At 38.8% G+C, this 12,627-nt stretch overlaps 1 protein-coding gene across 7 annotated transcripts in view; it reads left to right on the top strand.

Annotated features, from left to right (window-relative positions):
* The window catches only part of LOC124606775 (probable phospholipid-transporting ATPase IA), a 642,579-nt gene that overhangs the window by 480,645 nt on the left and 149,307 nt on the right, over nt 1–12,627 (top strand). For all 7 annotated transcript variants that reach the window (XR_006978725.1, XR_006978722.1, XR_006978723.1 and 4 more), the window contains exon 10: nt 10,825–10,948. Coding sequence is in view for 3 of the 7 variants with exons in the window: in XM_047138832.1 (XP_046994788.1) it covers nt 10,825–10,948 (124 nt within the window). In the remaining 4 variants the exon portion in view is untranslated. The remainder of the gene's footprint in view (nt 1–10,824; nt 10,949–12,627) is intronic.

Below are 12,627 nucleotides of genomic sequence, written 5' to 3'. Positions count from 1 at the left end.
GTCAGCAAAATCATGGCACATGCTCCTTATGTTCTCTGTAACCTAAGTCTAATGCCTGGTTTCACATTATTTGTGAGCTGGTCTTCTGCATTTAGTTTTCTCCATAGCACCCGGCCCACAGCTTTCCCTTTATTGCTATCTGTCAGCAAGTCTCTCTTTCTTTCATTTGATTTTGCTATCAACCTAGTATTAACATAAATCATATGAGTTTCCTGCAGCCGACTTTGCTTTGCAGGTGACAAAGGTTTATGCTGTATTCCACATTACACATCAAACTGTTTGACAACTGGAATGTCAGTTGTGTTGTCAGAATTTTCTTCTTAGCTTTTTGACTTACTACCATTTACAAATTCCCATCATCTCTCTCCTTGTCAACCTATCTAATTCAAAATACGTATTTTTAATTGTGCCTGAAGGCTTCTTCCTTTGTTTTATGATTCCATTATATGTATTTTTACAGCTCCATGGAAGAGCCTAATCAAATACTTTCCTAACTTCCCAACTTTAGTCATCCCAGTGAAACACCAAACTATACTCTAACATGTTATACGCAGACTGCATAACTTACACCAACATCCACAATTATTGCACATGTTGCTGATGTTTTGATGATGGGAAAGCAGTAATGTGCACTTTAACTAGAATAAGGAACTACTGAACACTTAACAAGAAACAGTGAGTATCTTGAGATGAGGAGTACAGCGAAATATTAATGTGCAATGGTCAGAAGGTGGAAGTAAGAAGTATCCAGATATTCACTTAAAACAAATTTCATTTTACAGAAAACATGGAATAAAAAAACTGCCTTCTTTAATGTTCTTAACACTAATATTAAATGTACACAATTAGAAAAATTATGGAAACATATATAAGTGACAAACTTTTGATTGTAGCAGTAAACAACTAAGTCATAAATTTTTTATTTGCGTTAATATGTAGTGATACTTCCATTCTGTCAAATTACTATCAGTTTTGATACCAAGTACCTCCATCAGGCCATACCCCTGGTGTGCAGTCATCTCTCTCTCTCTTACCCAAGTAGGTATGTCAAACAATGGAAAATCCAGGATGGAATGTAACAGTATTCTGAAAAGGGTAGTTGCTACTCACCATATAGTGGAGAGGCTGAGTCACAGACAGGCACAACAAAAAGACTGTCACAAAATAAGCTTTCGGCCAACAAGGCCTTTGTCAAGAATAGAAGACACACACACACACACTCACACACACACACACACACACACACACACACAGTCTGATCTGCCAGAGACTGTGTTGTGTGTGTGAGTTGCATTTGTGTGTGTGTGTGTGTGTGTGTGTGTGTGTGTGTGTGTGTGTATCTCTGTTGTCTATTTGTGATAAAGGTCTTGTTGGCCAAAATCTAATTTTGTGACAGTCTTTTTGTGGTGCCTATCTGCAACTCAGCATCTGTGCTGTATGGTGAATAGCAATTATTCTTTTCATAATATTGTTACGAGGGTGGTTTGAAAAGTTCTTGGAATCACCAGAGAGGTCAGCGCTAGCGCAATGAGTTGTTCATGTTATATTCATTGGACTGTTGCCTGTAAACATGTGCCATGTCAGTGCTCTTGGAAGAGAACTGTGCCAGGCACGTGGCTCTGTTGTTGTTCCCACATACTGATTTGTGCAGATAGAAAAAAATCGAGTTTCAAGCAGTGATTAAGTACTTCATAAAGAAAGGTATGAAAGCAAAGGACATTCATGCCAATTTCCAGAATACACTGGAGGACTCTGCTTCTTCATATTCAGCTGTTGCCAAGTGGACAAATGAATTTAAATTTGGTCGGGAGAGCTTAGATGATGATCCACACAGTGGTCGGCCATGATGTGTCACTACTCCAGAAATCATTGCAAAAGTGCACAAAACGGTCATGGAGGATCGTTGATTGAAAGTGTGTGAAATTGCTCACACTTGCCAGATGTCATCTGAAAGGGTGTATCACAATTTAACTGAAAAATTAGAAATGAGAAAATTCTCTGCAAGATGGGTGCTGCGACTCTTGATGTTGGATCAAAAACACATGAGAATGGACGTACCCGAACAACGTTTGGCCCATTTTAGAAGAAACTAACAAGATTTTTTTGCGCCGGTTTGTAACCACAGATGAAACTTGGGTGCACTACTATACCGCAGAGACAAAACAACAGTCAAAGCAGTGGAAACATGCTGATTCTCCATCACCAAAGAAAGCAAAGACAATTCCTTTGGTGGGAAAGGTCATGGCATCGGTGTTCTGGGATGCGAAGGGGATTCTGTTTGTAGATTATCTCCCCACTGAGCAAACAATTACTGGGGAATACTATGCTAACCTCCTGGACAAATTGCAACAAAAGATATGTGAAAAAAGGTCATGTTTAGCAAGGAAGAAAGTCATCTTCCGTCAAGACAATGCACACCCACAGACATGTGCCGTCACCATGGCAAAATTGCACAAACTAAGGTATGAATTGTTGCCACACCCACCTTATTCGCTTGATATGGCTCTGTCAGACTTCCATCTCTTACCAAAACTGAAAATTTTTCTTGGTTGACAAAGATTCACTTCAGATGAAGAATTGATAGCCGGAGTTGACAACTATTTTGCAGGCCTGGAGGAAACTCATTTTTGAGATGGGATCAAGGCACTGGAACATCTTTGGACCAAGTGCATTAATTTACAAGGAGAATACATTGAAAAATAAGAGTTTCAGTGATGTAAGTACTTTCTTTCTATTTCGTTCCGAGAACTTTTCAAACCATCCTCATATATTCCAGGTAGGTATGTCATATACTTCATGTCAGGGGATGACCTGATAATGGCACTTGCTTCTGAAATCAGTAGTCATTTCACAGAATAGAAGTATGACTACAGACTAAAGCAGATAAACCCTAGACGTAGCCAGAGACTCAAATACAGACAAAAACTAAACAAAGCAAAAACTTGAAGTGTTCACTGAATTCGAAAGTAAAATTTTATCTACTGACTTGACAGAAAATCGTAAGTTTTTGTCTTATGTTAAATCGGTAAATGGATCGAAGCCATCTATCCAGACACTCTGTGACGATAATGGCATTGAAACAGAGGATGACACAGAAAAGCCAAAATACTAATTGCCTTTCTACAAGACTGAGGAAGAGGGCACTGTAATTTCCTTTTCCAAATTGTCTCACAAATGACTAAATAACAGATATCAAAATAAGTGATCAAGGGATGGAAAAGCAATTGAAATCACTCAACAAACTAAAGGCCACTGGATCTGATGGTATAACAGACCAATTCTGTGAAACAACTTGCCTGTCTTGTACCAGCTGAGATCATAGGTATCTGGAGGAACGAGCATTCTTGATGATTGGTAAAAAGCACGTGTCATTCCCATTTTCAAGAAGAGTCATTGAACTGATGCACAAAATTATAGGCCAATTCTCTGAAGTCAGTCTCTGGTAGAACTTTGAAACATGTTTGAAGCTTGTGTCTTATGACATTTCTGGAGACTGAAAATCTCCTCTGTAGGAATCAACATGGGTTCTGAAAATGCTCATGGAAAACTCCACTCATTCTGTTCACCTACAAAACCAAGAAAGCAGTAGATACAGGTACCCAGGTAGATGCCATTTTCATTGACATCTGTGAGGCATTCAGTACACTTCTGCACTGCTACCTTAAAAAAAAAAAAGTGTACAGAATGTCAGACCAATTGTGTGACTGGGATAAAGAGTTTCTAGCAAACATAACAAAGTATGTCATTCCGAATGAAGAGGTGTCTTCAGATGTAAAAGAAACTTCAGTCATGCCCCAAGGGAATGTTATAGAACCATTATTTTCTAAATGTACATAAATGACCTAGTAGATAATGTTGGAAGTCCCATGAGATTTTTCATGGATATTGTTGTATGCAGAGACATCGCAACACTAGAAAATTGTAGCAAGATGCAGGAAGATCTGCAGAGGATCCAGGCTTGGTGCAGGGAATGGTAGCTGATCCTCAGCATAAACAGATGTAACATATTTGTGTATACATGGGCAGAAATACCCTTTATTGTACAATTACATGATTGCAGAACAGTCACTCAAAGCAGCTACTCCCATAAAATATCTCAGAATTTGGTGGCTATGGGGTAATTTGAAATGTAACAATCACAAAAATTAGTCAAATTCCAGTCTGAAATGTATTGGAAAAATCCCGAGGAAATGTAGTCCATTAATAAAGTAACTAGCTTACAAAACAGTTATTTGACCAGTACTTGAATATTTCTCACCAGTCTTGTATCTGTACCAGATAGGACTGATACAGGAAATAGAGAAGATCCAAAAGTAGCAGCATATATTTATTTTTGCTACAGGTTCATTTAATAAGTGCAAAAGCATCACAAAGATGCTCAGCGAACTCCAGTGGCAGGCACTGCAAGAGAGGTGTTCTGCATCACAGTGTGATTTGCTGTTAAAGTTACGGTTGTGTATGTTCCATGAAGAGTCAGTCAGTATATTGCTTCGTCCTATGTATATCTCGTGAAAAGACCATGAAGATAAAATTAGAGAGATTTGAATCCACATGGTGGCTTACTAGCAGTTGTTCTTCCAACAAACCATTCATGACTGGAACAGGAAAAGGAGGAAGCGGCACTTGGGTGCAAAATACCCTCTGCCACAAACTGTTAGATGGCTTGCAGAATGTAGAGAGGGATACATAATTTTTATGAAAGCTGTTTTTACTTTTGCTTTGTGATTGAATTCTGATTAATCAAAAATAATACTGAATGTTCCAAATTTACAATGAGCCACTTGATGTAACACCAAAAAGTGAGCCAAATATTGGTCTGGCACCTTGTTTATGCCATAGTTACAAATTTCACTGTCAAACCACTAGGGGGAATAAAATGAAACTGGACAATTTTCACTAAATGTCATTAAACATTTACTGTCTCAAATGTAAACTCCATGACACCTAAGGTTTGTAAATCAAAAGAGGCCAAATAGTTGTGCCTTATCTCATATACGTATTTAGGCAAGCGATGGAATTATTGTTACAGCTTGTCAAATGAAATATCATCCATTCCAAAATTATGTATAGATGTCTTTCTTCAGTTCACCAGAAAGTATAAGTCCCATAGTAAAAGATATAGGCTTCAGGTGAGAAGTGTGAGGTGTCCCCTGGCCAAATCTCTTGATGTACGTCTTCCTGTAGTACTCAAATGTGGAATTAGGCATTGTCTTGGAGAAGTATGTTTCCATCACACAGTAGCCCCATCCAACTGTTGCACTGTGCTTCCTTTAAGTGTGCACATTCATTTATTCACACATCAGGTTCTGTAAATCCCATTTACAGGCAGAAGCTGAAGGTAAGGCAACTTTTGAAAAGTATACTAGCAGCTACATTGGGAAAAAAAATACTGCTTATTGCTTATTTATTCTGTTGTGGCTTTCAACTGTTACTTCATACTAAACAATTATGTAACTTCACCTATTTCATAGACCACTACAGCTGCCTATGTATTGGAAAAGCTAAAGAAACATATTAAATATGAGTGTGTGCTGAAAAATAATGCCTCCAAATTTTTTATGTGAAAACTCTTAAAACTTTTTAAATAAAACAAATGTTATTGACAGTCTAAAAACTTAGTCTTCATTTCTATTTATTTGCAGCCCTCTTATGCTAGAGGGTTCCAAGTTGTGTCTAACATGATGGTGTATAATGTAACTATGTCGGTGTGTGAGAAACAGCGTTCTGTTATGAAGTTTCAAACACAAAGAGTTCATTCACACATTTAGCAGTGTCTCCATCAGCATGAAAATGCCAGTCCACACACAAGTACTTCAACTCCTGCAACAATCCTATACTTTGGGTTCATTTTCATCAATCATGCTCCATACAGTCCCGACTTGACCCTATCCAGTTTTCTTGTTACCAAAACTTAAAGAACACCTTCAGCATGCCCTCATTTTCTGTTAATAAGAAACTATATCCCTGAGTCCAGATATCCTCCTAAATTGTTGTATCGGAGGAGTGGCTAATATGGCACTGTTCCACTTATTTATGAACTTCAGTGAGTTTTCAATTTATTGTTTTATGTTGATTGATGACCTGTTGCTTTTGCATTGGAATATTAAATTTCATTCAGAAGCTGAGATGGGATGCCTGTTCTATGTGGAAGTTACTTTTTAATTTTAGTATTGTGGTATGATGTGGATAGTTCGTCCTAAATACACTTGATATGAGGGCATGCTGGAAAGTAATGTCTCTGAAAGTTTTATGTGAAAACTTTTAAAGCTTTGTAAATAAAACAAATTTATTAACATTCGGCACCATATTCTTAATATCTACATATTAATTTTTCATGTCATGGAAAAGCCAGGATGAAATAATGACAAAATTATGAAAAGGATAGATTTATAACAATACAAACAATACAAAATTATTTAATTGGATAGATTTTAAAAAATCTATTCACACATATAAAAGATGGTTGAAGTTGGCAAGCTTTTGGAGCTAGGGGCTCCTTCTTAAGACAGAAGGACTGAAGGGGACAGAAGAGGTGTGAGGGAAAAGGACTGGAGAGGTCTAGGAAAAGGGGTGGATTTCGGGAAGTCGCCCAGAACCACGGATCAGGGGAAACTTACCAAATGGGATAAGAAGCAAAGACTGATTGTTGGGGACTACATCAGGCAAGATTTAGAAATGTGAAAGCTTAAAGGTGGAAGACATGGTAATATGCAGACAGAGATTACTGCTGAAACATTATGCATGAGTTAATAAGAATGAAAAGCTAAGTGCCTTGTACATAACAGAGCTGGGAGGGGGTGAAAAGTAGACGGGTAAGACAATAAAACACGTAGAAAACTAAAACGGAGTGAAGCGAAGAATAGTTCCAGTGAAGAAATGTTGAGACAGAAGAAATTAACGTAAATTAAGGCCAGGTGGGTACAAAGACTCCCCTCATACATAAAAAATACCAACCATTTCCTAGATCGTCTGAAATCCGTGGCCGTCCCACTCCCACCACACACCTTGCTTGTTGCCATTGATGCCGCCTCTCTCTATACCAACATCCTGCGTGTACATGGTCTGTCAGTTGCTGAACATTTCCTCAGTCAGTGCCCACCTGATTTGAAACCTATGACATCCTTCCTACTCACCTTAAACAACTTTACATTCACCAACAACTACTTCATCTTTGAGAGGCAAACATACAAACAGATAAGGGTTACAACCATGGGAACCAGGATGGCTCCTTCCTTTGCCAACCTTTTCATACGTCACTTGGAGGGGGCTTTCCTGAGATCCATAAGTCTTCAGCCCCTGGTTTGGGTTAGATACATTGGTGATATCTTTACCATATGGACTCATGGTGAAGCTGAAGCTGACCTGCTAAAATTCCTGGAATCTCTGAATACCTTCTCCCAATTAAATTTCACATGGTCCTATTCCAGATCCCTTGCCACCAAACCCCTTGCCACTTTCCTCAGTCTTGATCTAGTCCTCAGTGAAGGCCAACTACACACTTCTGTCCACATTAAACCTATCAACAAACAACAGTACTTACATTTTGACAGTTGCCATCCTTTCCATGTCAAATGTTCCTTCCCATACAGCCTTGGCATTTCAGACAAACGTATTTGTTGGGATGCAGACTCTTTACAGCAGTACACCACCATTCTCATCTCGGCCTTCACTGCACATAGTTACCTCACCAGCCTGGTTAAAAAGCAGGTATCCAGGGCCATCACATCCAATCCTGGTACCTCTGATCCCTCCAAAAAACAACTTCAGAGCACACCATTGGTGACTCAGTATTATCCTGGTCTGGAATGTGTTAATCAGCTACGTCAACAGGGCCATGACTTCCTAAAATCATGCCCTGAAATGAGATCCATTCTGTCTGAATTTTTGCCCACCTCACCTAGAATAACTTTCTGTCACCCTCCCAACCTCTGCAATAGGCTTCTCAGACCCTATGCTCCTTCTGCACCCATTTCCCTACCCTGTGGCTCCTACCCCTGTGACCATCCCTCTGCAAGACTTGCCCTATGTGCCCTCCTACGACCACCACCTATAAAAGCCCTGTTACTGGCAAAACATACACTATCAAAGGCATAGCCAACAGTGAAATGACATATCATATACCAGCTGTCAGGTAAACACTATTCGGCCTTCTACAGTGGCATGACTACCACCAAATTATCAATGGGCATAAGCAGAGGGTGTATATTGGCAACTCGCAATATCCTGTTAAGAGCAGTCTTTACAACAAGACATTCATGACCTCAGCACCCGTTTCATCACATGCGCCATCCTTTTCCTTTACCCCTCTTCCTTCTCCTTCTGCCTGAAGAAGGAGCCACTGGCTTCGAAAGCTTGCCAATTACAACCGTCTTTTATGCGTGTGTTCTGTCGCCAATTGAAAAGGATAGATTTCTACTCACTGTATAGTGAAGATGTTGAGTCAGACAGGCACAACAAGGACTGCTATAGTCACTCTGACGACAAACATATTCCTCCCAATGAGAGAGGAGTTTGTTGATACTGTCACTGTAGAAGTTCTGCTTTGTTGATGGAGCCACAACCACAGCTTTGCTTGCACCACTTCAGCATTATCAAAGTGAAGTCCTTGAAAGCGTTCTTTATGTTTTGGAAACATGAAAATCGAATAGGGCCAAGTCAGGACTTTATGGAGGGTTATTGACAACAGTGAATGCAATGCATCAGATTGTTGCACTGTTCATGTGCCGTATAGCATAGTAATGCTGAAGGAGAAGGTGCTCCGTGTGTGGATGAACTCTTCAAGTTTGAAACTCAATTGTAGCATGCTTTTTGTCACACACTGACTAATTATGTTACATATCAACATGTACATGCTGCAATTTCAAGTGTTCTAACAGCAGTGAGCTGCAGTTATGCAGAAATAAGATGTAGAGTGTTAGTAATGTCTATGTATTTAAAAAGCTGTAAGAGTTTTCACATAAAAAATTTGGAGGTATTACTTTTTAGCTCACCTTTGTATTTAGCCACAAATATCATTAGGAAGTCAATGTTTTGGCATATGTTGTGTATCATCCCCTAGGTTCTTGAGGAGGCATCTTAAAATTGTGTAGTTATCAACTTGTAATATTCTTATTACATGCTTCTGTAGAATAAATATTTTTTGATCTTAGGTGCATTACCCCAGATGATTACGCCATAGGACCAGTACGGAGTGAAAAATAAGCCTGCAATCCCATGTTCAGGTCAACATACTGAGGGAGATTTTTGATTGCAGTCAAGATGACCTGAGCTTAACTTATGCACATGCTGTTGCAACCTCAGTTTGTTACCCATCTGAAAGCCTAGGAACATTGCACATAGCTCTTGTATAGTGTATACCCGCAGATCTCTAGTTCTGATATCTACAAGTCATTCTTTTTTGATTGGAGTTAGCTTAATCCTTAAATTTACAAAGATTTATGTTAACTATTTGCTAGAAACCAGTTGTAAGTATTTCCTATTATTTTCATGGCCTTTGGACCCTTTGCTTGTTTCTTGTGTAATCAATAAACATCTGGATTTTTTTGAAGAGTCCTCAAGTATCCCTGGTAAATATTTCATGTAGGTCAAGAACAGGGCTGGGCCACCATATTTAATGATTTCCCAATCCATATATAATGTTATCATTAATTAATGTGACACACTATTTCTTTATTGATATGACATGACTCCATCCAAGCAGTGAGAATGTCTTTAATGGCATAACATTCTGTCTCCCCAAGTAGAATTTTGTTACCTGCACAGTCAGCACCCTTGGTAAGGTCACAGAAAAAACCAACACAGTAATATTTCTTCAAGGTGCAAAGGGCACTGATTTATATCAGTGGAGCAAATTGAAAATTTGTGCTGGACCGCGGTTCGGACCCAGTTCTCCTGCATACGAGGCAGATGTGCTGACAGCTATGCCGTCTGGACACAGTGGTCACCACAACTGCACAGATTACCCTCGCACACCTTCCATCAGTGCCAAATTCTCAACTTACACCCCACACTACCGATGTAATACCCCTGCTCATTAGCCTCATTACTCATGGCATCTTGCCAATTACTATAAGAGTTCGAGTTTGGAGTGCATCTACACAGAAGGAATAATTGGCCGTTATCAACTTTATTGTACCTGTATGTATGTAATATTTCTTGTTTGGTTCTAACGGAATGGATTTTGCAAGATCATATACTGATTTTTCTGTATAGACACTTTTGTGGAAGCCAAACTGAGCTGCTGGTAAAGGATTTTTGTCACAAAGGTTGTTCAGTTCCCTGCTATGAGCTACCTTCTCAAAAAATTTTGCAAATACAGGAAGGAAGGATAAACAGTCTATAATTGGGAGTTCACCTGCTTATTACCATATTTATAAATGGGTATTACTACTGTATGTTTAATCATTTTAGGAAATAAATCTCAGTGTGGCGTTAGTAGGGATACTGGAGTTACCTGATGTTAGGATTAAAAATGAATGCACCCATTGCTAATCTTATTTAAGCTCCAAGTGGTGAAATCATTTAATGGAAACTTTGGACCAAATATTGAACTTTTTTGTTAATTTGAATAAACTGCATTCTTCTATTTTACATAGTATGTCTTGATTATGCTACTTCCCCACTCTGTATTGCAACTTTCAAGCAATGTTTACATATTCATACTAATTACTGTAGTTCTGTAATTATGTTCATATATGTGATACTAGCTTTCATTTTTGTTGTTACATAGTTTTTGTTGTGCAGTAAGGACAATTATGAATGTTTATGCTCCTGTGGCACATCTCATTGTTCCTTAATGTGTTTTCTGCTTTATATTCTTTTCAGAATTTGCAGTCTGGTCATCCTTCAGCTCTCTACCTTAGAGAATTCCTTATTCTTATGTCCGTTTGTCATACAGTCATTCCGGAGAGGAGTAAGGATACAATTATATATAATGCTGCCTCACCAGGTTTGTTTTTTATTTTATTGGAATTTATAGATACAGTTAAATAAACTCTCTTTAATGACAGCATGAAACAAAATCTTGCTCTCTGAATTGTGCTGTACTGATAGTTAAACTGTGCCTAGAAGTGCTGATGAAGGCAACACGCAACCTGAGACTCATAGTTGGACTCAACAGTGTCCAAGGTTTTGCAATACTAATACCCATACTTGAAATTGAGAATTTATCTTCTATATCCTGACCATCATAATTGTGTTTCTTAAAAAAAAAAACCTTTGCTCGTTAACTGTTGCCTTACAAAACCAGAAATCATGACCATCATACACTTAATTCACTACAAAAATGTCACATCGAATAAAATTACATATATGAAAATATTTAAACGTGCACAGTGGATGCAACATCACCAGAAGTGTAGAAACATGTGTCCACAATCATAATAGTGAACACCAGATTTGATACATGTTGTTGTGGTCTTCAGTCCGAAGACTGGTTTAATGCAGCCATCCATGCTAATCTATCCTGTGCAAGCCTCATCATCTTCAAATAACTACTACAACCTTCATCCATTTGAAACCAACACCTGTCGGTCTCTGTTTACAAATCTTACCCCCCACATTTCTCTCCATTACCAAATTGACAATACCTTGATGCTTTCAGATGTGTTCTAACAATCAATCCCTTCTTTTCATCAAATTGTGCCATAAATTTCTTTTTCCACAGTTTGATTTGATACCATCATTATTTACTCAGTGTACCCGTGTATCTTCGGTATTCTTCTATTGCTTCACATTTCAAAAGCTTCTATTTTCTTCTTGTCTTTGCTGCTTCTCATCCATGACCCACTTCTGTACAAGACACCATAACATAAATGTAAACTCCACCCACAGGCCCTCACAGGCACATTGGTATTGACTGACTGCCATGTCATCCTTAACAAACAGTGTTGTTGGATGAGGTATGGAGGGTACACAAATAACTTAAGAAAAGACTTCATAACACTTAAATTTATAGCCATTGTTAACAAATTCCTCTTTTTAAGATTTTTTTTCATGCTATAGCCAGTCTACATTTTATACCCTCTCTACTTTGGATATCGACAGTCCAAATAACAAAACTCATCTACTATTATAGTGTCTTGTTTCCTAATCTGATTCTCTCAGTGTCACCTGCTTTAATTTCCCTTGCCCTCTTAGCATTTATTTGCTGGGTACACACTTGGCAACCCAGAAGTTCCAGTGCCGCTGGTCCTCTGTCATAGTAAGCTCTGGGCATGCTTCAGCGACCACCATGAAATGCGACAGTGGAACGTTGTGTGTCACAAAGAATGGGGATCTTGGCTTGACCAGCCGGATTGCGAGGATGGTAAAATCTTCTGTAAATAACCCTTCGGTCTCAAAGTGTGCTGTTCACTGAAGAGATTCGTGGCTGTTAAGGTGGAACAGTTGTTAGTGGGCAACCTCTGGGGTACCTGTCACACCTCCATTCTATAGGGCATACTCAGGCACATGGGGCTCTGTCTGAGTGGACCCTACTCATGGGATTGAGATAGGACCCTTGCAATCTTCTTCTTCTTCTCTTGTTTGTACCACATTCATGATAGTATTATGCATTATTTTGGATTACGAGTTATTTTTCTTTACAAAGGATCAAGAATGCCCTGTTCCCAGTGCATCAAACCTTCA

Source organism: Schistocerca americana, chromosome 3 (genome assembly GCF_021461395.2).
Source record: "Schistocerca americana isolate TAMUIC-IGC-003095 chromosome 3, iqSchAmer2.1, whole genome shotgun sequence".
Lineage (NCBI taxonomy): Eukaryota > Metazoa > Arthropoda > Insecta > Orthoptera > Acrididae > Schistocerca > Schistocerca americana.
This window is presented reverse-complemented; position numbering and strand designations above follow the sequence as displayed.